At 36.8% G+C, this 27,050-nt stretch overlaps 1 protein-coding gene across 1 annotated transcript in view; it reads left to right on the top strand.

Annotated features, from left to right (window-relative positions):
- The window catches only part of LOC126494912 (uncharacterized), a 61,791-nt gene extending 35,057 nt beyond the window's left edge, over positions 1-26,734 (top strand). The window contains exons 8-13 of the mRNA XM_050132408.1: positions 11,870-12,033; positions 13,617-13,703; positions 14,642-14,863; positions 16,808-16,947; positions 19,051-19,154; positions 26,399-26,734. Of these exons, the coding sequence (XP_049988365.1) occupies positions 11,870-12,033; positions 13,617-13,703; positions 14,642-14,863; positions 16,808-16,947; positions 19,051-19,154; positions 26,399-26,558 (877 nt within the window). The 3' untranslated portion in view covers positions 26,559-26,734. The remainder of the gene's footprint in view (positions 1-11,869; positions 12,034-13,616; positions 13,704-14,641; positions 14,864-16,807; positions 16,948-19,050; positions 19,155-26,398) is intronic.
- The last annotated feature ends 316 nt before the right edge of the window (positions 26,735-27,050 follow it).

The following is a 27,050-nucleotide window of genomic DNA, read 5'->3' as shown; positions in this document are numbered from 1 at the left end:
ATTTCAAAGTCAAGGCATCAAAATCTCTACGTTGGATTAGTTCAGCAGCATTTATAAACAAATATCTTTTAGCAGCTGTTGCTCCTTCCTCAGCATTCAAACAATTCAAAGAGAGCATAATAGTATACAGTATCAAGATTCTCTGTGTATTTTCCATCTTTGTACACTTTATTTTAACCTCTATTTCGTTTATTTTTACTTTTTTTTATATTCTCTGTATCTCTTTGACCTGGAATAACTCTGTAGACCAGGCTCTCCTTGAACTCTCAGAGATCCGCCTGTCTCTGCCTCCCAGGCATTGGGATTAAAGGTGTTTGCTACTACACCTTGAACTCACAGAGATCTGTTTGTCTCTGCCTTCTAGGCACTGGGATTAAAGGCCTGTCCTACAACACCTTGAAATCACAGAGGTCAATCAATCTCCCTCTGCCTCCCAAGCTTTGGGATTAAAGGCGTGTACTACCACACACAACTTCTCTTTTTCTTACTTTTCTTTTTACTTTAAGAATTTTAACTTTTAGTCTGCATACATTTTTAGCACTGTAAATCATTTAAAATTTTCTTTGTCTTTGAATCTCTTTACTGTATATCTCTCCTTTTCTGACCACATGAGCCTTTAAATTACTGAGCAATATGAGTGGAATTAAAGCCGTGGCTTTGCCAGGTAGATCCAGTCCATTCCTTAGCTTTCCAGCCTCATGGCAGAGGTACTGGTTGTAGCCATGTTTACTGCCACAACTCTATGGCATTTCAAGGTCCCTGCCAGCAAGGGAGCTACACCAGACAACAGTCAAGTCCTCTCTCGGTAGTTGGCCCTCCTGCCTCAGTCAGAGTTTGCCCTGGCAGGACGGCCCAGAAAGCCGGCATTTTAAAACAGCACAGCTTTTTTCCTGCTACGGCTGAAAACCGAAAAGCATGCGTTCAGCTTTTTGTCAACACCATTTAAGTGTTTCGTGGCAGGACCTCTCAATGAGCTGCAGGGTTTTGCAGCTGAAGCTGAGTCAGGAAGCCTCTCTTAGATGAGAGTGCTTGCTTGCCTCTAGCAAGCAGAGTAGACCTGAAAAATTGTTGCTACCAAGAAAACATGCTTCATTCCATTCTTTCCCAAGCTTTCTCAGGTTTTTGTGGATTCAGTTATCCTCACATTTGGGCAGCCATCTGTTGAAATATCTTGGGTCGGAGCTTCATCGCATGTGCCTCAGAGAGCAGAGCTATCGGGAGAGCGGGGAGAGCGGAGCATGGTGTCTCTGATCCAGAGTACAGAGCTGTCGAGTCTCTCCGGAACCAGAGCAGAGTCTGCCTCACTTCCTCTTCCGCCCAGCATCTTATTCTGTTTACTCCTCCCACCTATGTTTTAACCTATCAGGGCCAGCCAAGCAGTATCTTTAATGTTTAACCAATGAAATCAACAGATTGATATGACACTCCCACATCATTTCTTTGCTGTAATATATATTCCCAGATTTGACAAATAGTGGCCAGGATAGTTTAAGGAACTCATACACCCATCTATAGTTTTTATGTGTTCTCATCCTCTCCCTCTGTCTCTCTCTCTCTGTCTCTCTCTCTCTGTCTCTCTCTGTCTCTCTCTGTCTCTCTCTCTCTCTCTCTTTATTTGACATTTGCTCATAAGTTGGGATCACATAGATGCAGTAATATTAGTTGAGGGCAACTGGATGTTATGGCTCAAACTCAGTTCTTTTCAGGTACATGAGTTTGGGTACAACCTAGACTGCATAGTAGGTTTGAGGTAGTTAAGGGCTACAGAGTGAGACTTCTCATGAATAAAAATAATAATGTTGATGGTAATAATAACACTAAACTTAAATATTTTCTAGAGACAAGCATTTTTAGCATCATACTAAAACTATAAAGCTTAAGATATTTAGTATTTATCAAGTAATATGATCTATTCTATAACCCATATTCATATTTGTCAGTTTTCTACATCACATCACTGTCAATATTTGCTCATGTTCACTATCATCTATGCTTGCACTTGTAATGTCCTTTAGATATAAAGTTGTTATTGAGTTGTGATGTCTGGTTTTTATCTTGTCATTAAAAATTATCAAAATTTATCTTGTAGTATATATGTAACAAAATGCACTCAGTTTAAGTCACGTGAAATGTGAATATTACAAACTATGTACAGCTCTTTAAAAACAATTGTGTAGACTCATTGTATGTCAACTTGACACAAGTTAGGTGGATCTGAGGCGGGGGGGAGGAATCTCACTTGAGAAAGTGCCTCAAGAAGATCTGGCTGTATGCAAACCCATAGGGAATTTTCTGGATTAGTGATTGATGGGAGGGTCCCACCAGGTTGTGAGTGATTCTGTCCTGGGACTAGTGTTCCTAAATTCCATAAGAAAGGAAGCTGAGCAAACTATGGGGAGCTTTCAGTAACCAGCATTTCTACGTGGTCTCTGTGTCAGCTTCTGCCTCCTGGCCCCTGCCAGGTTTTAGTGCCTGCCTTGACTTCCTTCATTGATGGACTGCTATTTGAAATGTTAGCAAAACAATTTCTTTCCTCCCAAAGTGTTTTGGTCATGGTGTTTCATTGTAGCAATAGAAACCCTAAGATAACAATAAAAACTTAACAGGAAAATTACTTTTACCACCCAAAGTTATTTTGTAATCCTTGGCCTTTCAACCTATGCCCAGGTAAGCAGATGTATGTTCCCTTGTACTGTAAATTAATTAAGCATTCCATAGTTTCATAAACTAAGTAAAAATTTGTGATTGGCTCCATATTTTTGCATCTTTTATTGTTATTATTATAATTTTTATTATTTTTATTTATCTAACTCAATCTTATTTCAGGGGTTAGTGATTCATTGTTTTCGTTACTAAACACTTTCTATTACTCAAATTTTCTGCAATATTTTGTCATTCACACATCCATACATGGTGTGTTTCTAAGTTTTAACCATTATTAATGAACTTCTTATGCGAATTTGTATTAGTCACTGTGTGAATATATATTTAATTCTTTTTGGTAATCATCTAGAACTCTGATATTAGAATCCTTGTGTTAAGTAAAATTTCAATTAACAAGGGGCTTTCAGAATGTTTCACATGGCTTACATTATGTTATTTAGTTTGCAACATGGGAGAATACCCTTTGTCCCTCATCTTCTTCTCTGAAATAAATTCTAAACATTAATTGAGGCCCATCATCCAGGACTGCTGAAACTAACTGAATCAAATCATGTGGCATTGCTTTGATGCTAGAAGACCATGTCTTTATCATCTCCCATATGTTACAACAGCTTGCTTAACTTCATTTAGATCGATCATTCCTATAGGTATCCATCTACCTTTTTTGGATTGTTTTAGTCCTTTAGAACTTGATGTTTTTTGAGAGTAGTTTACAGGGTAGGAAGCTAAAATCCTGGGTAAGTCATCTCTGACAGCTACTGGCCATGTTGAATCCTGTCCTTAGGCCTTCTTTCCCTGTTCATCAGCTCCAATAATTTCATCAATTATTTCTAATCTTTTTATTATTGTCTTTTGTAAAGCCAGAATTTCCTGGCCTATATATATTTCTAGTAATTTCATTGAGGCACCTAGTCTCTGGTCCTTATTCTGCACATGTGAATTCCAAGGTCTGAAGTTTCTCCTTTAAAGATAACATCTCATCCTTGGACATTACTTGAATAGTGTGCAGATTGATTTCCTGGAGAGATACTCTATCTGCTAACTTATCATAACTTCTTAACAAATTTAGATAATCAAATTCAACAGTATTAATTCATTCAGATAAGTGCTTTGTACCCTTAGATATGGATCCAATTTTGTCTGTCAAATTAATGTTAGCCTTTTTAATAGTATTATTTTTTTCAGGTAACTTTTGATTTTCAATGGTCTTAATTCTATCAACTAGCTGTTCATTATTTATCTGTAAATACTGGATCATTCCTAAAAGTGTCATATTCTTCATTCATGATAGAATATGAAGAAAAAAACCTGAGTCCCAATACCCAATAAATTGAAGTATTACCATAACCATGTCAGCCTTGCATAATAAAATCCATAGTATTAGCAAAAATGCTGCTAAAAGTTTCAATATTAATGTAGTCTGACATATTGATTTATTAATTATCTGTTGTGTGATCCGTAAAACTGCAGTCTTTATTGTCCAGCAGATGTGTTTGCGGAGTCACGGTGGTGACAGAAATGATCCTGAGCCGCTTTAGTTTCCCACCTTGGTACTGGTTAAATACTGGAAAATATGCTTTGCTCGACAATTTAAAAACAATTAAATCAATTCCATACACGTAACAAGAAACCTAGATCTCATGGGTAGGGAGCAGAAACCGAAAGTTGCACAAGTCACCATGAGGCAAAGAACCTTGCCAGGGAACCATGCCGGGGAACGTGACAGTTGTGAATGTGCTTGAGTAATTTTCAAGTTGCCACATCCAGTGAACGCCACTGTGCTGGGGGTTCTACAAAAAACTGTTTAGGTAAAAAAAAAAAAAAGCCTAGTGTGTCTGGGCCATGGACTGGCTAGGCCTGTAGGCCATCTACCCAGTAGGTGTGGAGTCCAAATCCACATGGGTGCCAGATGAAGAAGGATGCTTAGATGAAATCCCACACTAGCTCAGAGTTGAGAACTAGACAGCTATTTATTTAGGGGTAGACTCACAAATTAGAATCCTCTGCTGGAACGGAGATCAGAAACTGAATTCCGCAGCTGGAAAAGAGGCTGGACACATGCTCTACATTCGCATAAATATTATAAGAAGCCACACCCCAGTTGTTGGGTAACTACTCACTGTAGGACTTCCTACAGGAGGTTAATTTAAGCTGTAAGAGTTAGTTAATAATAAGACTGAGCTAAAAGACCAATAGTAGTTTACAATTAATATAAGCCTCTGGGTGCTTCTTTGTGACTGAATGGCTGTGGGACCAGGAGGGACAGAAACTTTTTTTTACACATTATAATCCTGTAACAATTGTGAACAGTGCCATTCTATCTACCTAATAACTATTTGCTGATTTTTTCTTCACTTAAGTGATACGACTAGATATTATATTGTTTATTTATTTACTGTGTAATACTGATTTAGTTAGGTATTCAGACAGCTGTTGGCTTTGTTCATTGTAGGTCCTGGCTTAGTATCCTGTTTGCCATGAACAATGTTGGTGCTGCACTCAGTGGCTCACCTTGTAGTCACAGAACTCACAGTTTGGAGGGAGGAGAATCAAGAGTCCAGGCCAGTCTCAGCTACATAGTCAGTTCTGGGTCATCCTGAACTAAATCAGCCTACTCACCAGAAGCAAACAAAAACAATTAAACTTAAAAAGAAGAGTGTTTTGAGGAGGACAAACTGAGTCTTCTGACTCCACAGATAATGTGGGATTCCCCACTGCATGCTATGAATACCACTGGTTAATGAAGAAGTGTATTTGAGGCTGTGATAGGGTAGAGCAGAGCTAGGCAGGATTAACTAAAACTAAACTACAGTGGAGTCAAGAGAGGCCATGTAACCCCACCAGAGACAGATGCTAGAACTTCACACAGTAAGGAAGAGCAACATGGCACATAGATTAATTGAAATGTGTTAAAGAAATGAGTTATCCAGAAATATGCTTAATCTATTGGCCAAAGAGTATTGCAAATATTATGGTTTCGGTGTGATTATTTCAGGGCTGAACAGCCAAGTACAAATAATCGGCCTCTTTACAACACACAGAGTGGAGTTGGAGAGCTACTGATAGTCTCTCTTCTGAACTATGATATAGTGAGAGGATAGGGACAAAAGAGCAAAATCTTTATGAATTGGTGTTTAACTGTGTTTTCCATAAGTAAATTTTATTCATGAGTTTTGAAAGGCCAGATATCTGTCTGAATTCTCCAACTCATTCTGAGTTCCTGAGGCACCTTTCTCATCTCCCTGCTCTCAGTGCTTGTGCCCCACCAAGGACGATGTGAGTAGGCATGATAATACAGAATTATAACTTCTATAATTGTAGATAGTAGGACACATGGGGTGTGGTTAGTGACACAGGAAATCTCAAAATAGTGCTCTTTTTGTTTTTTTATAAGCTGTGAAATTTACCATATTTCAGTATTACGAAAAGGCTACCTTAAGACAAATACTAAGAGGTGTGAAGCTGATCAAGATCATAGAGTCTTCCTGGTGAAGACAGTGATTCAGCTCATTCTTCCTGTGGGAATGTGGCTACTGCAGGTGTCCTTCACCTCAGCCTAGTACAGGACAAACAGCTTGTAGCTGTAAAATGATGACGGCACTGATGTCTGAGGATCCAACTAGAAGGTTTGATGTCTAACTAGGGTTGAATCTCTCTCAATATAAAGGAACAGGCAGTTGTGTTTTTTTCAAATAAAGAAATTTACATCAAACAATCCAGGAAGATGAATATATATTTGAGTGTGTATGTGTGGGTTATTAGGCACAAAAATAAATTTAGAATACAAAATTCAAGGAAACAAAGTATTTCTTTGGGTTTCTCATTATCTGTTTTATTAATTTGCTGAGGTGAATTTTGATATTTCATATTTTGTTCTGGACTTTAAACAAAGAATCTCAGTGGAACTGTCTATCAGTTATGTCTGATGTGATGTTATCTTCTAATGCAAATTGTGCTTACTAACACTTTACTTTTTTTTTTCCCCTAGAAATTCAGAGCTTAGTTGTACAGTACTCAGAGGAAACTGCAGCTCTTTGACTTGGCCTCCTCCTGTCTATGTCCAGAATCAAAAAGTTACCCACTCTGTGTTCAGTTATTGTTAACTGACTCCTCCTTCATCAAGCACACTGGTAGGCATCTCCTGTTCATGCTTCAGTCATAATAACGAACAAAACAGATCTGGTGTTCTTGCTCACAGAGTTTGCCTGATGTTAGAGGAGGCATACAATATGTAGAAAACATAAGGAAACATGCCCTGCATGTGGTTAGTCCCAGTGGTAGGTATGACAACCTCTCAGCTGAGATAAGGATGGAAAAGCGTCTCAGCACCATTAACATTTCCGAGGGAGTGTGGCATAAAAGCCTGGATCTGATGGCAACAACAAGGATTTTCTAGAGTAGCAGTGGATCTCTCAGTTCTTCTCTTTGGCTCATCTGCCATCTTTATCCTGTTCTTCCAAACACCTTCACCCTTTGACAAGGTCAGGTAGAAAATGTAGACCGTACTGTGGCTTAGAGAAGTTTCCACAGGCTAGAAAGCATAAAAAATGTTCTTTAGAAATCTAAGTGCTTCTGTCTATATTCCTGATGGCCGTTATTCCAACCCTAGAGAGTAGATGACACATTCTCTAGATAACCATGTAAAAAAAAAAAAAACAGGTTTGAAGATTCAGTGTTTTGCTCAAATTTATGTGGTAAGGAACAACTGGAATTTGGGACTTTAAATATAATGTTTCATGTTGAATGAAAGCCTACTATCCATTTCCAGTTTATGATTAAAATTTTTATTTGTGAAGCTGATGTGGTGGCTCATACCTTTAATCCCAACAATTTTAAACAGAGTCAGGCAATCACTATGATTTTGAGGACAGCCAGTTCTACATAGCAAATTTCAGGCCAGCCAGGAGTACATAGTGAGACTCTGCCTCAAAGAAAACTAAACAAAAAAACATTTTAATATCTTGTTAAATAATCACAGCAAGCCTGAAAAGAAGTTCTACTTTTCTATTGCTATAGTCAAAGACTTTGTGAATGATCGAAGTTATCTGAAGTCAGAGTGCTTAATTGGTATTTCCACTCATGTTTCTCCAGGTACAATCTCATGCTTGTGGCAAGCTAAAATGCAGGCCCTTCTGAGTTCACATTGAATCTAAATTCTGAGTATTCTGGAAGGCTTTATTTATACATCTGGAGTTAGTTACTTTGTGTCATTAAATAAATCAGAACAGAGAAAGTTATACATCAAGGCAAATTCAGCATACATTGGTGGCCACATCAGAGATGTGGTTACAGAAAGATGGAAGCTTTTGTACAGGTCATCAGATGAAGTTCCTTGCTTTCAGGTTGTTGCACTTAGTGGTTTGCTAAGCTGATATCATTAAAAAAATTTTTTATCTATTAGTCACAGGATGTTAGTTCTGACACAGTGCACAAAAAAGGCTACTTAGGGGGCTAAACATAGCCTGTGATAAGGTAAATAACCCCTAAATCTACAACGTTCCAACCTCTCTATTGCATTGTAGTTTTAATCAGTGTTTGTCTTTGCTGACACAATTTCTTTCCAGAAATCATCATTCACAAAACCAAAAGCAAAACTCACATAGAAGAAAAATCCACCTTATTTCATTTCTAAAATTATCAATTGTGAATATTGTGTATACTAAATGATAGACTATATAACTTAACAAGCGGGAGTATTATAATCTATACCAGAGTTCCTTAAAAGTATATCTACTTTAATTCCTTTACTTCATGAATAAAATGTCTAAGTATTTTTTAAAGTATATTACATGTTTTTAAACTAACAACAAACTATTATAAAACAACTTGAATGATCAGCAGCAGATATTTCTAATTAAAGCCATGTAAAACTGATTGATAATTGTATATTGCTTTAAAATCTTGTATATCAATATTTATGAAATATAGAAATGTGAACTGATTATTAGAAAATATAAATCAAAAACATGGTATAAATTGGTACAGTATTATGCAACTATAATCCTAGCACTGAAGAGACAAATCGAGAGGACTGTGAATTTGAGGTCAGATTGTGCTACATAGCATGAATATAACAACAGTCTCAAAAAATACAACCAAACTATTAACCAATCAAAAAACTAACAAAACAAAACAAAGAGTCTATGTCTATAGCTAAGTGATAAAGCATTTGCTTAGCATGCTCAGTGTCTTAGATTTGATGTCCCAGTACCATGAATAAAACTTCTCTAGATGGGCCTGGAAGTGGTGACAAGTGCCTTTAATCTCAGAGTTAGAGGCAGTTGAATCTCTGTGAGTTCAAGGCCAGCTTGGTTTACAAAGTGAGTTCCAGGTGTGGTGGTGGAGTACATCTTTAATCCCAGCACTCAGGGGACAGAGGTAGGTGGATCTCTGTAAGTTTAATGCCAGCCGGGTCTATAAGAATTAGTTCCAGGATAGGCTCCAAAGCTACAGAGAAACTCTGTCCCAAAAAACTGAAAAGAAAAAGAAAGAAAGAAAGAAAGAAAGAAAGAAAGAAACAAACAAACAAACAAACAAAAAAAACCAAAGTGAGTTCCAGGACCGCTAGAACAGTTAACCAGAGAAAGCCTGTCTCAAAGAGTCAGAAAACAAACAAACAAACAAACAAACAAAAGCAATAAATAAATAAAAACAACAAAAAACCCCCAAAAATCTCCTCCGTACAAAATGACATCAACATTCCCAGTAAACATTCTCTATGAATGAAAAGCAAAAAAGAATATACAGCAAGAGTTTCACAGCGGAGTGATTTTAAAGTGAGCGCTTTAAAGGAATCTTAAAACATATTTCAGCTATAATAAACATAATTAAAAAACAAGAAATACATTTTTTTCCAATAGTTGCAAAAGAAAAATTTTCCAACAGCCTTTTATAAAATTAAGAGTGGAGGAATATCAGTCACTTCTCTTTACTACTGGTTTTGCTAAGGACACTGGTTTCACTCCCTCACAGGTATGTTCACCTTAGCTTTTAAATATTGATTATGGATATGATTTGCAGCATCTGACATGATATGTTGGTTCTTTCCTTTCTGTCAGCATCAGCTTTCATCATGCAGTTTCCTCTTTACAGTTTCTGTAAGGAGGAGGGGCTGACAATCATGAGCTTGAGTATCATTCAGAGGCATTTCAGTTCTGCCTTTTCTCTTGGAGCTCTGGGAGGACCTTGTCGGGGAGGAAAGTTCAACTTGTCCCTCACTTGCAGGGCTTGGTTTACTTAATCAGATTCACAGGTAACTGCTGCTTTTGTTTTATTTCTATCACATGATCTTTTGTCCTCTAGAGAATTTCACATGGTTTGACTTGAGAGCAGGATTGATTGGGAAGCCCTATTGCCTGGGTTAGATCTGGTTGACTCAGGCAGCAAGTGAAAACTGGAGTTCAGCACTAGTTATTTTCTTTCTGAGTGGGAAGAGACTTCTGTGTGCTAAGAAAATAAGGTGGAGGGATCTATGGAGTTTACTACTCTTTAACTGCACCAAATATTTATATATTATTTATCTTGAAGAAGTCATAATAGGAGCCAGGTAAGATGGCTCCGTGTGTAACATACGCTACACATGCCTGACTGACTGCCTGAGTTGTATCCTTAAAACAAACATAAAAGTGGAATGAGAGAATTGATTCCATTATGGGCATTAACGACTGCAGCGTAATGACAAAATTTATTTTCATGCAGGCTTGTCCGGCAACATTATATACTGGAATATAACATGTGAAATTATTGTGTACATGAAATGATTTGACATTTAAACTCCAGGTTTTATCCTGCTATGCTTCTCTCTATTGTTTCCACACACCACCCTTCCAATGTCCCTTTCCACCTTCCTGGTTGCTGCAGTTACTTCGGATTTTGTAGCATGTCTGAAGACTTTCAGACAGGAGCCACAGATACGAAAAACACTGTGGCATTTGTTTTTCTGGGTCTCGGTTACTCCGCTCAGTAGGATCATCTCTACTTTCTTATATTTACCAGGTCTGATCCTGGAGATGAATGTATAGACCATTGATGGGCGGATTGGTTGGACAGCTCAGGTTTGGGCTTTAACCCAAAAATATATATGTGTCTTGTAGCCCAAAACGTTAATCATCATCAGGATTAATCATTAAATACTTTTTTTTCCTTTTTTATTTATTTATATTATTTAATTAAAAATTTCCACCTCCTCCCATTTCCGTCCAGCTACCCTCATTCCCTTCCCCTCCCTCTCCAGTTCAAAGAGCAGTCAGGGTTCCCTGCCCTATGGGAAGTCCAAGATCCTCCCCCCTCCATCCAGTACTAGGAAGGTGAACATCCAAACAGACTAGGCTCCCACAAAGTCATTACATACAGTAGGAGCAAAACCCAGTGCCATTGTCCTTGGTTTAAATACTGTTTTTGGGTGGTTTTTCGGATACACTGAGAACCATGTACAATTTAAAAACCAGTAAGAACATTTTTATACTTGTGCTTTTATCAAAATATGTAACTAAATCTAAAGAAAATTTTATTTGTTTTCTTATTTAAATAGTAGTTTTTCTTTTATTTTACATACCAATCAGTTTCCCCTCCTTTCTCTCCCCTTTCCCATTCTACCACCACATCCACTCCTCCTCCCTCTCCTTTCAGAAAAGGACAGGCCTCCCATGGGCTTGCTTAAATCATGGCTTATCTAGTTAAGTCAAGACCGAGTTCCTCCCCTCATGTCTTTGAGAAATGGACAGTTAACCCAGCATGGGGAACAGATTACTAAAAGCCAGCTAAGTGCCAGGGAAAGGTCCTGTGCTTAAAGGCTAGGCTCACAGCTAAAAGCAATTATTTATTCAGAAATCTTTGACTTTTTGTTATTTGAATTGTTAGTGTTAAAGTTTTTCAATGATTTTTTTCAGTGGTACCAATTTTTTCTAACATTTCTATATTTGTTGAATATTTTGAACACATAGGCTGTGCCAATATTACAATAACTTATTAGTATATTTTAAATTCATTCTGTATTTTCTGATAATAATTACTGTGACTAAAAGCAATATAAATGACTTTAATAGAAATCTTCAAAGACTTCTCACCTCTAGTAGAATTCAAGGTCAGTCCCTATTAGGATGTTTGGATTGCTATAGAAGTTAATCAGATTCCACCCCTTCCTATCACACTGCAGCATCAGATCCAGGTATCTTCCTAATGGTGGAAATTTTAACTTTTTCTTTAGAAATCACTCAAGGTCAGGCTTTAAAGCAAAGCATACCTTACTTACTATCAAGATGAGTGATGAAGAGATCACTTACACAACTGTGAGATTTGGTAAGTCTTCAAAATTGCAGACCAGAGGAACGAAGGATGAGATTCAAGAGCCGAGAGGAACTGTTCACAGAGGTAAATGTTTTAAACATTTAAATTCACTTGGTTTTTATGCCTTGTAACTTTTGACATTTGAAAACAATATCCTACTGGCTTCTATTGAAAACAGTTGGGCTACACAAGAGTAGAAGGGAGGTGAGTGGGAGTGGCAAAGTCATCATGTACAAAACTGTTCAAACATAAGTTAAAAAATATAGTAGTCAATTTTAAAATATAAAAACAGATAGACTGAAAAAATGCAACTCTACCTCTACTTCTCATTAGTTATTGGCGAAGTAGAACAATAGAAATCAATAAGCAAAAGTTCTTGAGAATCAAGTAGTGAGAAGTTAATACTTTCTGTCAAATTTGAAAAAAAAAATTAAGAGGTTTTAATTTAGTTTAGTGAAGAAAAATTCTGAAACTTTTAAAAATAGCAGACAAACTGCAGTCTGAAGAAAGCCAAATGTTCTAGAGTACCGAATCTCAAAGAAATGAAATGCATGGATTAGAAGTAATACTTTCACTCTAACATAAGGTGCTTTAACTGTCTGAAGCATTCCCAAGATCTAATACAATGAAGCAGCAACAATAGTCCATCAGATGAGAAAGTCTCTTGGGTAGAAGGCTGCAGAGGAGGAGGAGGATAGGAGAGGGTAGTGAGGGTGGGTAGGACTAAATCATACTGCATTTAAAGAAATGTTGAAGAAAATTAAGTTCATTAATAAAAAGCAGGAGTCTTTATTTTCTTTTTCCTTTCTTCTTTTGTTGTTTTTCAAGACAGGGTTTTTCTGTAGTTTTGGAGCCTCCATTGGAACTCTCTCTGTCTACCAGGCTGGCCTCGATCTCACAGAGATCTACCTGCCTCTGTCTCCCGAGTGCTGGAATGAAAGACATGAGCCACCACTGCCCGGCTCTATTATTATTATTTTTTTTCTGTACGCAGTCTGCTCACACTGTCACAAATTGACTCCAGCTGAGAGTCTTTACTTCTTTTACCAGGTGATAATCAGCTGCATGGCTTCTTGTTTCCAAAACCTCAGATACACAAAAGTGTTCAGTATTCTCTGAAGAAGATTGGATTTAAGGAAAGAAAGGAGAGAGTTAAATTTAGGCTCCTTTAAGAATGAGCCTGTGTACAGATCAGCTCCCATCTACCAAGCTTCTCTACAGTTCTCAAGAACATCAACCCTCTTTCCTTCCTCCTCATCCTCAGTTATGCTCACTTGGTGGACTGCTCGCTCCAGTTTGGGGTCTTCTACTTGGACTGTGTCTGTCCTTCCAGTGACTTTTGAAGGATGCACTTTTGATCCTGTAGAACTGGGGAAGGAAGGGCACATGTCTGCCATCCAGCTGCTTCTAGGCTGAGACAGAGAATTGAGAATACAAAGCTAAAGGTGAAAACAAGTTTGAAATCCTGTGAAATTTCGCAAATGTAACATCTCTACAGTAGGTAAATTTTAGGGAGAGATCTACAATTTAGAAAGCACATGTTCAGTCAGGTTGTAAGATGGACTTCTGTAAAATTTTTAGAGGCCATGTTATGCAAAATTATAATTAGCTAAAGGATGTGCTCTTTTCATGGTGATAATTTTCTTGCTTTGTTTTGTTTATTTAAGAGTGTGTAGTCCCCAGGTACCTCATTGCAATATCTCTGGGAATCCTTTGTTCCCTTCTGGTGGCCGTCACAGTGTTGGTGGCATATGGTGAGTAACTGATAAACATCTTCTTTGCCTTTCTGCCTAAGTAATAACTTTAGACACTACTTATGCCATTAACACTGTCCATTGTCCTGTCTATAATAGGGGATATGCCACATAGTTCTGGACATTGAATGTTTTCTTTCTGATGCTACAGTATCCGGTTCTCTTACATACCTATCCTATTAACTCTGTGGCTGTTAGGAGCTGCCTCATTTTGTCTCAGTTTTGGTCATATTCCTTTTGACGACGTGGTGGCAGTTTGCCTACTGAGAACTTTGTGATAGTCAATCTCCTGAGGGTGATTGTGAATCTTATGTAAATGTAGTAAGCATTCTGTGAGAAACAGATGTGCAAAAGAAATGAGAGCATTTATTTATTTTACTCTGTGTATGTTAAGGATACTGTTAGATGAAAATACCTCCTTTGTACAGAGACATTAAAGCCTGAGCTTTTTTGATTTTGTCAAGTATTTAGAGAAACTCACTCTCAGTCTGGGCTAAAACACAGCTACATGTATGGATATTATGCTTTCCAAAGACTCCGGTGAGAACTGTATCATTTCTTAATGCGTCTTCATTCACATTTTCATGTTGTGTTAAGTGTTCACTGAATGTTTTACTTAGTTTTTTATTTGTAAGTTTTGTGGTGTTAAAATGTGAGGTAATTGGGAGGTATGGTGTTTCCACTACAGTTTCCTTCAGCTGTACACCTATCGTTTATTTTATATTGAAATTGCTGATAGAACTATAGTCTATCTACTGACATAGAGAAGTTGATATTTCAATTTCTATAGTCAATTGATATGTTAATTTCTTAACTTTAAAGTACAAATTAAGTAATGACATATGTTGGTATAAAAATGAAGTTTTTTCTCTAATCTTAGATTTTAATACTTATTTCATATGAGCATTTTTTGGTGTTATATATGCTATTAATTTTAGTTTCTCAGTATAGTGGAAGCAAACATGAACTTCAGAAAACTCTAAACAACCTCACTCAACAGTATTATACCCTGCAAAGTACCAACTCCCTGACGAAAGAAATGCTGAGAAATAAATCTAGAGAGCTTGAAGACTTCAAACATCAGAAGGCACTTGACTCCAACAGAGAACAGAACAGATGCTGTGGGGAAACTAAAGTTTTAGATTTCATACAGTTCACAGGTATGGAGGGGATCTTGAATAAAGTATTTCATCTTTTTTGTATTGATTCTTCTCCAGAAGACTTGAAGTCCTTTTAACACTGGTAATCTGTGGGTTAATGATTGAGGTTTTATGTAGTGGTAAAGAACCCTGGAAATCCTTGTTTGGATTAGGATAATCTTATAATATCTAGAACTCAGGGGTCATCGGATGCTCCTACTGCTCCCTGTGTATGAATTACAATTCATCACAGCCAAGAATTCAGGTCATTTTTATTTATGGGAAAATCTGAGTATCCAACTCTGTTTTGTCAGAACATGAAGTTTTTATTAAGAGTGTATTTACAAAATATTTTTATTAAAATGATCATAGTGCACTTAGGTAGATACAGTCACAGAAATAACAATGTGTGTGGTTTTTTTTTTCTGTCTTATTATGAGAAAGTTGGCCTGTTTGTGACTAAGATATCCTCATATCCTCCTTGAAGCTCAAATGAGAGTTTCACCATGGCTGGTCACATTTATGCACTTCTAACAGTAACTCTATTAATGACACTTAAAAGATACACATATCAAGTGTTGTGAGGAAAGTTTTTTATTTTGCATCATGACTGGTTATTGTTTATTGATTCAACTGATCAATAATTATTAAATAATTGTTCAGAATTTAGAGTTTACAAAGAGCTTTTGCATATGAACTTACTCTGCTATAGTAGTAAGGGTTAACAATTTTATTATGCAAGGACAGAAGATAGCTTTAAAATTGCTATATTGTAACATATGTGTAAAGAAAACAAAAAGCTCCAAAAATATCTTTGAAGTATCCAAGACCCATGAAAACCATTTTGTATCATTAATTTTTAAAAAAAAAAAAAAAACCTTTGTCATCTGTAAATGATAGTTTAACACTGTAATTCCTATACTTAGGAGGCTGAGGCAGAAGGACTGTAAATTTGAGAACAGTCTGTGTAGCTCAACAAATTCCAGGCCAGCCTGAGCTACAGAGTGATACCGCTTCATAGGAAAACAAAGACTGGAGATAAAGTTTGTTAACTGACCATGGAACTTCCCATCCCCTCAATAAACAAAATAATTGTATTGAGGTTTTGTTGTTACACTAACTGGACACAATTCATTGTTTTCAACTTGACATGTTTGGGTATGTGGACATATCATTGAATGCATCAACATAATCAGAACAGACTATCACTTTCACAAGCTCTCTCATATGTCTCTTATAACTCTAAAAATAAGAGCATCAAACATAGAGCACAGCACAACTTTAAATGAACAGTATGTGTGAACCAGTGTGGGCCCAGGGTTATAGAATTCTGTCATCCTTGTAACAACCTTTGAACAGCCAGTGTTTGTTCTCCACCCTCAAGCTCTCTTTCTTAGACTTGGACTGTGTTAGAACACTCATCTGAGTTGAGTCATAAAATTTGGTCTTAGGCCTGGTTTGTTTCATTTTGCACACCATGCTCAAGTTCATCTATGTTTGCCACAGTGGTCCTCATCTGTATTGGTCGTGTTGAGGTGTTGAGGCTCTGTAGCCCAGGCTGTCTTAGAATCTACTTTCTCACCAAGGCTGGTATGGAAGTCATCACTACTTAACCTATGCTGGCTTCAAACTGCTGGTGACCCTCCTGTCTCACTCTCTGGAGTGTTCAGTATATGGGCATAAGCCACCATGCCCAGCTGATTTACTTACCCTTCAAGGATAAACATTATTCCTTTGTGTTCATCTGCTATAATTTTTGTTCTGATTTATCCACAATGGACACATCAGCTATTTCCATATAAAGAGCTTTGCATAAAGCATGGGTGTACAGGAGTCTCTCTGCATGTTAGAATCTCAATTTCTGATAGCCATGATACTTTTCTTAGTTATAGAGGCTTAATGCATTTCTCTGATAACAGTATGCCAGAAAATGTGAAGTTTAGTTATTCACCTTCTCTGTTGTAGGCAAATATGTTGACGGATACTGGTTCTGCTCTGGCATAAAATGTTATTTCATAATGGACAATAAACACTGGAGTGGATGTAAACAGACCTGCCAAAACTGCAGCTTGTCACTTTTGAAGATAGACGATGATGATGAACTGGTACCGTAGACTCTTCTATGCTAATCAATTCTCTGGGAGTGTGTCTCTAACCCTTGAATAGTGGCATACTGAGTGCTGGCATGTTTTTGAAAGTAAAACCTTCAAGACTGTATATGGTTTGACAGTAATGTGACCAAAACTGCAGTAAGAGTCTCCCCAGAAACTCACTCTTGCTCCTGCCTTACTGTCAGGACACAGGGTTTTATACAAAGAGAGTCGATATTAAGAGACAACTGCATCTTTGTAATCTCCTCCCTTTCTCAAGAATCTGCTAGAGAATCCCTCAGAAAATCATGTTTTCCCTGAATAAGTTTAACCCTTTGGTATAGAATATCCAGTAACTGACATTTATTTATTTCCAGAGTGCCAGCTACACCATTACCTGGAACTTAGTGCTTGCTCCTTGGAGTTCAGATGTGAGACTGTCTGAAATGTGCAATTAGATGACAATCGAGAAATTAAGTAACTTCTGGGCCCAATTCCAAAATGGAACTTATATAAGATCCATTTAATAAATGATTTTAACTAGTTAGTCCCATTGTGATTTTCATGGAATCTGGCCAAAATATTTACTTTATAATATTCTCATATTTCAAAAATGATATTTATCTCTAGAAATGAGTATTTAAAAGAACAAAATGATCAATGTTCTGACATTTTCTGTTTACATTTGTTACTAAAGAAATGTATCCAAATACACAGAGGATATTTTTCTGGAGAAAGAGTTTTAGGATCAGCTTGAAGCCTTTGTCATGATGAGAGAAGATATTTGGAAATATTTAATGTACCAAAATTACTAAATATATTTTGGCATATGATTTTTAGATTATCTCCTCATCAAGTTCTACCACAGAATGGCTTCCTCTCTGAAGCATGGAGTTTAATGCACAGCATTTCACATTTCCCAGTCCTAATACGGAGGGGATAGGGTTGTCTGTTCCTACTGCAATTTGGTATGCCCATTTTTTTGTTGATTCCATGGAAAGCCTACTCTTTGCTGAACAGAAAAAGAGTGGTAAAGGATTGGGGGTAAAAGTCAGGAGGAAATGCCGGGAGAGGTTGGGAGGAGAGGTCAAAGGGAAAACAGCAGACAGGAAGTAAAAAAAACAAATAAATTATCTAAAACTTGAAAAATTCTGTGGAAAATGTGAACCAATATAAAGAATAGAGTCTCAAAGCCAAGCAACAGAGTTAGAGACAGCCCGTGCTCCCACTGTCAGATGTCCCACAAGAAGACCAAGCTACACAACTGCCCCATATAAAGAATCCCGTAAGTCTTATGCAGGCTCCCCTATTGTCTCTTCAGACACTGTGAGCTTTCATGGGTAAAGCGTAATTGATTCTATGATTTTTCTTCTGAAGTCCTTGATCCCTTTGGTTCCTCCCTCTCCCTCTCATTAGCAGGAGCTTGGTCTAATGTTTGGCTGAGGGTCTCAGTCTCTTTTTCCATCAGTTGCTGGATGAAGCCTTTCTGAAAATAATTGGGATAGGAATCAATCTTTGAGTATTTTAAATATTTTAGGCATTATTACATTGACATTTTTTTTTCTCCAGTTGTCTGATTCTATCCTAGGTCTCTGGGGATCTGGTGCTCCAGCAAGTGGGTCCTGGTACTCCAGGTAGTTTAGGATAGAAGGGTGGACCAGCTTTGATTGGCCACTCCTGTAACCTCTAGGCTACCCTTATCCAAACATGTCTCATTGGAAAAACTGACTGTAGTCAAAGATGCATTTGAATACTTTCATAATTTCAGAATTACATGTGGAGCTGGTATGCCATGTTCATTTAGGGGTCTGAATAAGGGAAATTGTGAATTCAAGCACAGCCTTGGCTACACAGTGAGACTTTCTCTAAGAAACACAGTCACAAATCATTTCATGAATCCATTATCTTTAGATACCTGATTTCTTTTAAAAACAAATTATGCAATTGATCGGTTTGGCATAAATTAGCCACTAGTGAGATATTACTTTAAAAATGAACGTCTATAGATTGGAGGAAAGGACAACAGAGAACTGACATAAAAATACCTAAGATGTATTATGTTGTTCTTTCTCTGAAACAGTAGAAATTTTATCATCAGATATGTTTTTTCCTTTATAGAAGTTCCTTCAGGACAAAGTTGTTCCAAACAATCACTGGATTGGATTGTCGTATAGTGCAAGAAATATCAAATGGCAATGGATTGACAATGGCACATCTAACCTGTGAGTTTCCTGAACACTCACACTCTAACAGTGGTATATGAGTTGGGAGGATTGTGGGTGATATAGGATGTCCTCTTCTATATGTATTGCCTTTATTAGTTATGAGTAATGATATTTTGGTCAGTGGCTTACCAGAGTAAAGCCATGTGGGAAATCTGAACAGAGATAGAAAGAGATGCCATGTAGCTGCTGAAGGAGTAAAATGCTGCAACAGTAACCCATAGCCTTCTGGCAATACACAGGCAAATAGAAATGCATTAATTTAATAGATCTAATCAGTACAAAGTCTAAGACATTACCAAACAAGTATTATAATTAATATAGTTTCTGTGAGATTGTGTCTGGGCATCTGAGAAATGAAAGCACAGTCCCTGTTTGATATTGATATGAATAATTTGCATTGGTATGGTTCTAGATTTATTGACTCAAATTTATGGTCAATTTTTTATATGTTTATGTATTTCTGATCTTGATTAAGGTATTGTGTTTGTGTAGCTCATTTAAAAATGTAATGCATAATTAGGAAGTATAAGTTAATAGATAATCATTTATAATAGTCAAGCTTGTAGTCATGTTAATTAGGTTTTATAGATATACAGAGATGTATTTCAGATAAATATGTGTTCTTCAAACCTTTCAAAGACTACGGAATATGGCATATAAAAAGTTTTAAGAACTTAAGACTTTGCATGACAATGAGACACATCTGCTTCTGGCAGCACAATGTACTTCAAAAGGAATATGGGCATTGAAGAGGCTCCTTATGAAGTTGGTTAGCCATTTGGGCAAGAAACTGCTTTTTCCTGGACTTCTTGATAAACTGGACATGCAAGACCCATAGAGAGATGACTGTTCAACTTGTCTAAAGGTGGGATCGTCCTTTGGAGTTCCTGCTTCATAAAAGAGTCTGCTAGACATTCTACAGGACACAGAAGAAAATGACAAACTGCCAATATAGGTGCAAATGTCTTTGAAATTTCCTGCATCATGGAAAAGTCTCCTGGATACTATGAGCTAGTAGGCCGAAGATGGATGTCCCAACAATACAGAAGAACTTTGGGTGACTGTCCAGGTAGTGAGATGTCAAAACACTGTCAATTCTAGTGTTTTGAAAGTTGCTTACAATGAACTTATTGTTTACTTAGGTAATATTATATTCTTTTGGAGTCATTGATGGAGTTGAAGAACTTATAGTTTTCCTTAGTTAGTATAAAAGATAAAATAGATATAAATATTATAACTATAATTCTTGCTTGATAACTGTTTTGTTGTATGTAATTTTACTATGTTAAAGTTAAAGTCTTCCTTTTTGTTTAAACAGAAAAGAGGAAATGATGTGGGAGGTTCTTATGTTTATATGTTGCTTTTATTGGTTAATGACTAAAGAACTGCTCTGAGGCTATGGTAGGGAAGAATATAACTAGGCAGAGGAAGCTACGCTGTATGCTGGGATAAATAAGGGCAGAGTCAGAGAAAAGTCATGGAGCCACTGGAGACAGATGCTGCAAACTTTAGCTGGTAAGCAGCCCCTGTCACAGGGCAATAAACAGATTAATAGAAATGGGTTAAATTAATATAAGAGTTAGTCAATAAGAAGCTAGAGCTAATGGTCAAGGCAGTGATTTAATTAATACAGTTTCTATGTGATTATTTCGGACCTAAGCAGCAAGAATGAACAAGTAGTCCTCCTGAAACACCTGTTTAAATGTGGGCAAAGGCATTTCTCTCATTTTACAAGGCTTTGCTCATTTTCTGTGGAACTCATGTGTAAGAACAACATGCATATCACATATTTTGATCAAGCGTTAGACAGGTAAGAGGAATGGTCTAGAGGATGACTGATGGTAGTGTAATACTGAACACTCATTAGGACTGTATGTTCTATGATGTGCAGATCAGAAGCAAATAAAAAGCTTAAGAAGACATGATATGTTTGGATCATGCTGACAGATACAATGAGTATGAGTATCTAAAACTTTCCCTTGACTTTTTTGTAGTTAGTGTATATAATTGTTTATTATTTATAAATATAAGAATGTGTTAATGTATAATTTCCATTTCAAAGTGTTATAGTGTATAATGAGATCAAAGGTTATTTTCATTCTAGTAGAATGCTTCTCATTAATTTTCTTAATAATATTTATTGAAAATATTATAATATACAGAATGAAATTTGGTCATATTCATCCCCTGCTTGCCCTCTCAACCTTTCCCTGACCGAACACTAAAGTAGTCACCTGTAACTCAAGTTTTCTTGATTAATACTGTACATTGTTGTATGGTTATAGAACAATCACTGGAGCAAGCAACCCAAGCAGTAGCCACACTCCCAATAAAGAGTGAGTCTTCCATTTCCAACAGCTTTCAGCTAACAATAATGATTCACTAAAGGGTAAAGAGCAGCTCCCCATCTATACTGTAATTTTAGCTGGCTTAACCCTGTGCAGGTTGCATATAGACAACCACAAATGCTGAGTTTGTGATTTCATAGTCATGTAAAGTCCAGAAGGCAGCATTTCACAGAGCTTTTCAACATCAGCTGGTTCTTAAATTTTTCCACTTCCTCTTCACTGATATTGCCTGAGTATTTGTGGTTGCCAGGAGGAGATTGATGAATACATCGCCATAGATCTATGCACATTTTCTCACCTATTCCACACTTTGAGCAGTTCTGCCACTCCGTACTGCCCACTATATAAAGAAGCTTCTCTGAGGAAGGTTGAGAGAAGTCCTGCTTTAGGGCATAAACTGAAATATCGGAGCTGCAATTTGACCATTTGACCACTTAGCAATGCAATTGTGTGACCTCCCCAATATGAGCTTTTCATTTAGATTACAATACTGAATGCTGAACATTATATCTCTAATGTGTTAAAGACCAAAGGGCCAATAAGAAAGCAATTACTCATTCTATAATGATAATTCCATGGGGGCACATCTTGCCTTGCAGGTCAGAATTGTGACATGTAGGGTCCAGCACTGGGTAAGACATTCATATTTTTTCTCCCTCTGAAGCCTGCAAAGCACTTTCTGACCATTTGAATGCTTGCTCAAGAGAAGATGCTTCTTGATTGGCTTGAGATTGATTTATCTAAGTCCTGATGTCAAAGTGTGTGCTGTTTTTGTTTGTTTGTTTCATTTTGTTTGTTTGTATTAGGGTCTTACCATTTAATTATGTTGGATCACCAAGAACAGCAGCAATGGCCTGTATTGTTTTGGACATATCTGTGATCTCTCTGACCAGTAATTCCTGCCTTGTACTTTGATTTTCATTTAAAACTCATGTTCTCTATGACTGTCTTTTATATAGTTACATTTTGATTTTAAATTATATTTTCAGGAGAATATATTTTGATCAGATTTCCCACCTCTAAGACCTCCCAGATTCTCCACACCTACCTATCCCCCTAAGTTAATGTTCTTTCTCTCTCTTTATTCCGAAAATAAAAACAAAAATGAAAATCAAATAAAGCAAAAAAAAAAACCTAATCAGAGAAAAAAGACAAATAACAAATGCATGCAAAAAAAATGAAAAAAAAAAACCCTGAACCACCATAGAAATGTGGAGTTTGTTTTATGTTGGTCAGCTACAAGCTTACTAACAAGTGGGTATCCATAGGCATTTTGTACATCTTTAGTTTGGTTGATTCTACCCCTGATTCTTCCATCCTTTATACCCCCCGTAGTATTCCTATTTGTTTCCTTAATCCTCAGAAAATTCCCCTCTATTTTCATATCACATACTTATCTTTCCTCCTACTTACTGATGCTTTTAGTATAAAATACTGAAATTTCTCCCCTAGGAAATCTTTGTTTTTCCATAAATAACTTTAATAATTAGTTATACATTTAAGTTGGCTTTTATATCATCTAAAAATCATTTTTATTTTTATTTTTTGTTTTTAATAGATGTTCATGTCATCAAAACTTGCCATGAAAACCTAATCCTTATATGTCCATCTCTCAGTTGCTGGGACTACAAGTGCCTGTCCTGTCCCTTTTCTATTTAAAGATATCCACCATACTTATTTTACACACATTAGGTGGTAATCCTAGTGTCTGAAGTTCTTTAGGTTTAATGTACTGTTTCTGTGGATTTTGTTCTTGATGTCATTTCCTTTGTGATATTTCCAGAGTTTCTATTCAGCAGCTGCAGAAACTATCTGAAGCACAGTAGATTCCACAGTGGTAACTTTCTCAGGAACCTTTCATTCAGTGTCTAGAAACATGCCAGGTCTGGCTCACTTCAGTTCTAAATGTGGCCCCAACAGAGTGAGAGTTAGGTTCCAAATATGCAGGAAAATAGCTTCCTTTCTTTTCTTCAAGGACTCTCTCAAACAGGCTGTTACAGATGGGGCCAAGCTGTCACAACAGTGGCTAGGCTGTAACAGAGTTTGTCAGAAAACTAATGGCCTTATAGGGTGTATTGATATGTTTAAAGCAAATAGATTAAAATCATTGTTATTAATTTTGTTTTTTTTTTCTCTATGAAGCGTCCCTCCATAAATGATAGCTCTGCTATTCCTATCTATACCTCTCAAGGGATAAAATTGAGTTTGAAGTCAGGGATGGTAATGCCTCCAGAAGTTCCTTTATTGTATAAGATTGTTTTGGCTATCCTGGGTTTTTTGTTTTTCCATATAAAGTTGATTAATGTCCTCTCAAGATCTGTGAAGAATTTCGATGGGATTTTAATGGTGATTGCATTGAATCTATATATTGCTTTTGGTAGAATTGCCATTTTTATTATGTTTATCCTCCCTATTCATGAGTAAGGGAGATCCTTCCATTTTCTGGTATCCTCCTCAATTTCTTTCTTCAAGGACTTAAAGTTCTTGTCAAATAGATCCTTCACATCCTTGGTTAGAGTTATCCCAAGGTATTTTATGCTATTTGTGGCTATCGTGAAAGGTGATGCTTCTCTGATTTCCCTCTCTGCTTCCTTATCCTTTGTGTATAGATGGGCAACTGATTTTTTGGAATTGATCTTGTATCCTGCCACGCTACTAAAGGTGTTTATCAGCTGTAGGAGTTCTTTGCTGGAGTTTTTGGGGTCACTCATGTACACTATTATATCATCTGCAAATAATGAAAGTTTAACTTCTTCCTTTCCAATTTGAATTCCTCTGATCCCCTTTTGATGTCTTATTGCTATTGCTAGAGCTTCAAGCACTATATTGAAAAGGTATGGAGAGTGGACAGCCTTGTCGTGTTCCTGATTTTAGTGGGATGGCTTTGAGTTTCTCTCCATTTAATTTGATGTTAGCTGTCGAGTTGCTATACATAGCTTTTATTATATTTAGGTATGACCCTTGTATCCCTAATCTCTCTAAGACCTTTATCATAATGGGATATTGGATTTTGTCAAACACTTTTTCAGCATCTAATGAAATGATCATATGGTTTTTTCTTTCAGTTTATTTATATGATGGATTACATTGATAGATTTTCATATGTTGAACCAGCCCTGCATCTCTGGGATGAAGCCTACATCATCATAATTTTTCTAATGTGTTCTTGGATTCGGTTTGCCAGTATTTTATTGAGGATTAGTGTTCACCATGTATGGCCACAGAGTTAATGAATTTGTTTGTATCATACAGCACAGTACAGACTGAAATAGGCAGATGGTAATATTTAGAGTGAGGTGCCAGAGGTTGGAAGAATGCCTGTACCCAGGTTAAGAGACCTTTGTAGACCTTGACTATGCAGCAAAACTGTTCACTAATGGGTGCTGTAGGAATTCCTACAGCCAGTAGCCTTTGGGCCTGGCCTATTAAAGTATAAATGCCAATGAAAAGTGCAAGGTTACTCTCTCTTCTGGCTGCTGGATAAGACTCCTGTTTCCCATTCGATCAGAGGACTGTGATCTGTGGGTCTACCCCTAAATAAATAACCCTTTATTATCTCAATTCTGAGCTAGTGTGAGATTTTGTTTTAGTGTCTATCTGCAAATGGTGGTGTGGTAACTAGGGCAGGACATGATGCTTCAGTGAGGAAATCTAGTATTCAGAAGGTTTCTGTGACTTCCATAAGCACTATCACTAATGGAAATATGCAGTAGCCTGGACACCTGTATAAATGTCATTTTCTAATAAACCTAGTGAGAAGCTGTGAGATTAACTTGTGTTTCTTGGCTAGTGGTCATAGAGGTAAAGAAAGAGCTCATGATGCAGAACATGTGCTCCACGTGTGTCTTGTGAATACAAAATGTCTACTGGGTCTTTTCCTCTTTGACCATGTTCAACAAATATACTTTACTGACATCATCCATAATCATACCTCCTAGCTAACTAACTTTTTTGTTCACTCCTACTGTAGCTTACCTGTCCTATGATTCATAGGTCATGTAGTTTCATCTATTTTTTTTCCATTCCCAGGGCAAATCTAAATCCTCTTTTCCCACCTAGATTAAATCTGTGGCTCAAGGAAGATAATCTTTTGCTGAATAATTTATTAGCTTGTCCTCACAGCTCCATAGAGTTCTGTAGATTTCAGTCTCTTTCAGTTATTCTTTGACACACATTCTCATCAGGCTAGCCTGCTTAAAACTCTGTGTTGCTCAGGCCATGACGCCTTGTCCTTTTGTCATTAATTTTTCCTTGTTCTCTAAATGTCATTATTATTATTATTATTTGTTTTTTCAAGGCAGGGTTTCTCTGTGGCTTTAGAGCCTGTCCTGGAACTAGCTCTGTAGACTAGGCTGCTCTCGAACTCACAGAGATCCGACTGCCTCTGCCTCCTGAGTGCTGGGATTAAAAGCGTGCGTCTAAATGTCTTTATTGAACTTTAGTGCAAAATTATGTTGTAGTGATCCTAAAACTTAATTTTAGTTCATGATAAAAAGTTAACAGTGTGGAATATATAAAGAGTAGAATTATGATTAAGAAATGATTTTTATGTTTGCTTTTTATTACTTTTTATGTGAATGTATGTGCATTTGTGTGATCATGTTACAGCACATCTGTAGTTAGAAGACAGTCAGAGAAGTCACTTCTCTGCTTCTACTGTGTGGTATCTCAGGGCTAAGTTCTGGTAGTCAGGCTTGATAACAATGGCTTTCATTCACTCAGCCTAAGATCATTTTTCATGAGTTTATAAAAAACAAAAAACCTTTAGTAAAATTCCTACAGTTGATTCTATATACTATAATTTGGCCAATAAACTTTATTTTTAAAATCATTGACTATATCAATATATGCTTCAAATTTTAATAATTACCAATTATATGTTTTGTTTTACAGTGATTTGATGACAGTGAAATCATTACAGAGAAGTGGAGGCTGTGCAACTTTCAGTTTTAAAGGCATAAATCCCTATGACTGTGGGAGAATCTACCCCTGCATCTGTGAAAACAGATATGATAAATTCCCTCACTTAGTGTGCAGTAGGGAGGAAAAGTAAAATTGGAACTTTTGTTATCTTTCTTAGTTTCATATGATGAGTCAAGACTACTTAATGACTAGTGTCTTAACCACAGGACTCGGTCACCTGAGCAAACAGATTATTGGATGAAAAAGTGAAGCAATATTCTTCTGAAACCTAACTTAACACAGCAGAAGCCATCTCACTTCATTTAAACATGACAGCTTATATCTGGAGAATAAATGTCACTTGATCCAAGCTCTGAGAAATCATTTTCTTTGTTTCCTGAATGAGATATGAATCCAAATATGGAAACTTAAAAAAACAAGGCACACATCTTCTTCTCACTAGGATAATCCATTTTTATTCTCACTGTTCTGGCATCACAATTAAGAAGTAGGATGCAATTGTGGATTTCTGTTTGTTAGCTGTTTGATTATTGCTTGTTATTTTTAAATGTAGAATTTATTTTAAATAAACATTTCTTTGCTGTAAAATAATTCCAGATTTGACAAATAGTGGCCTGGAGAG

The sequence above is a fragment of the Alexandromys fortis genome, unplaced genomic scaffold (assembly GCF_014885135.2).
Source record: "Alexandromys fortis isolate MF-2015 unplaced genomic scaffold, M_Fortis_MF-2015_v1.1 scaffold_418, whole genome shotgun sequence".
NCBI classification, from domain to species: domain Eukaryota; kingdom Metazoa; phylum Chordata; class Mammalia; order Rodentia; family Cricetidae; genus Alexandromys; species Alexandromys fortis.
The sequence above is the reverse complement of the archived record's forward strand: the minus strand, read 5'-3'. Positions and strand labels throughout refer to the sequence as shown.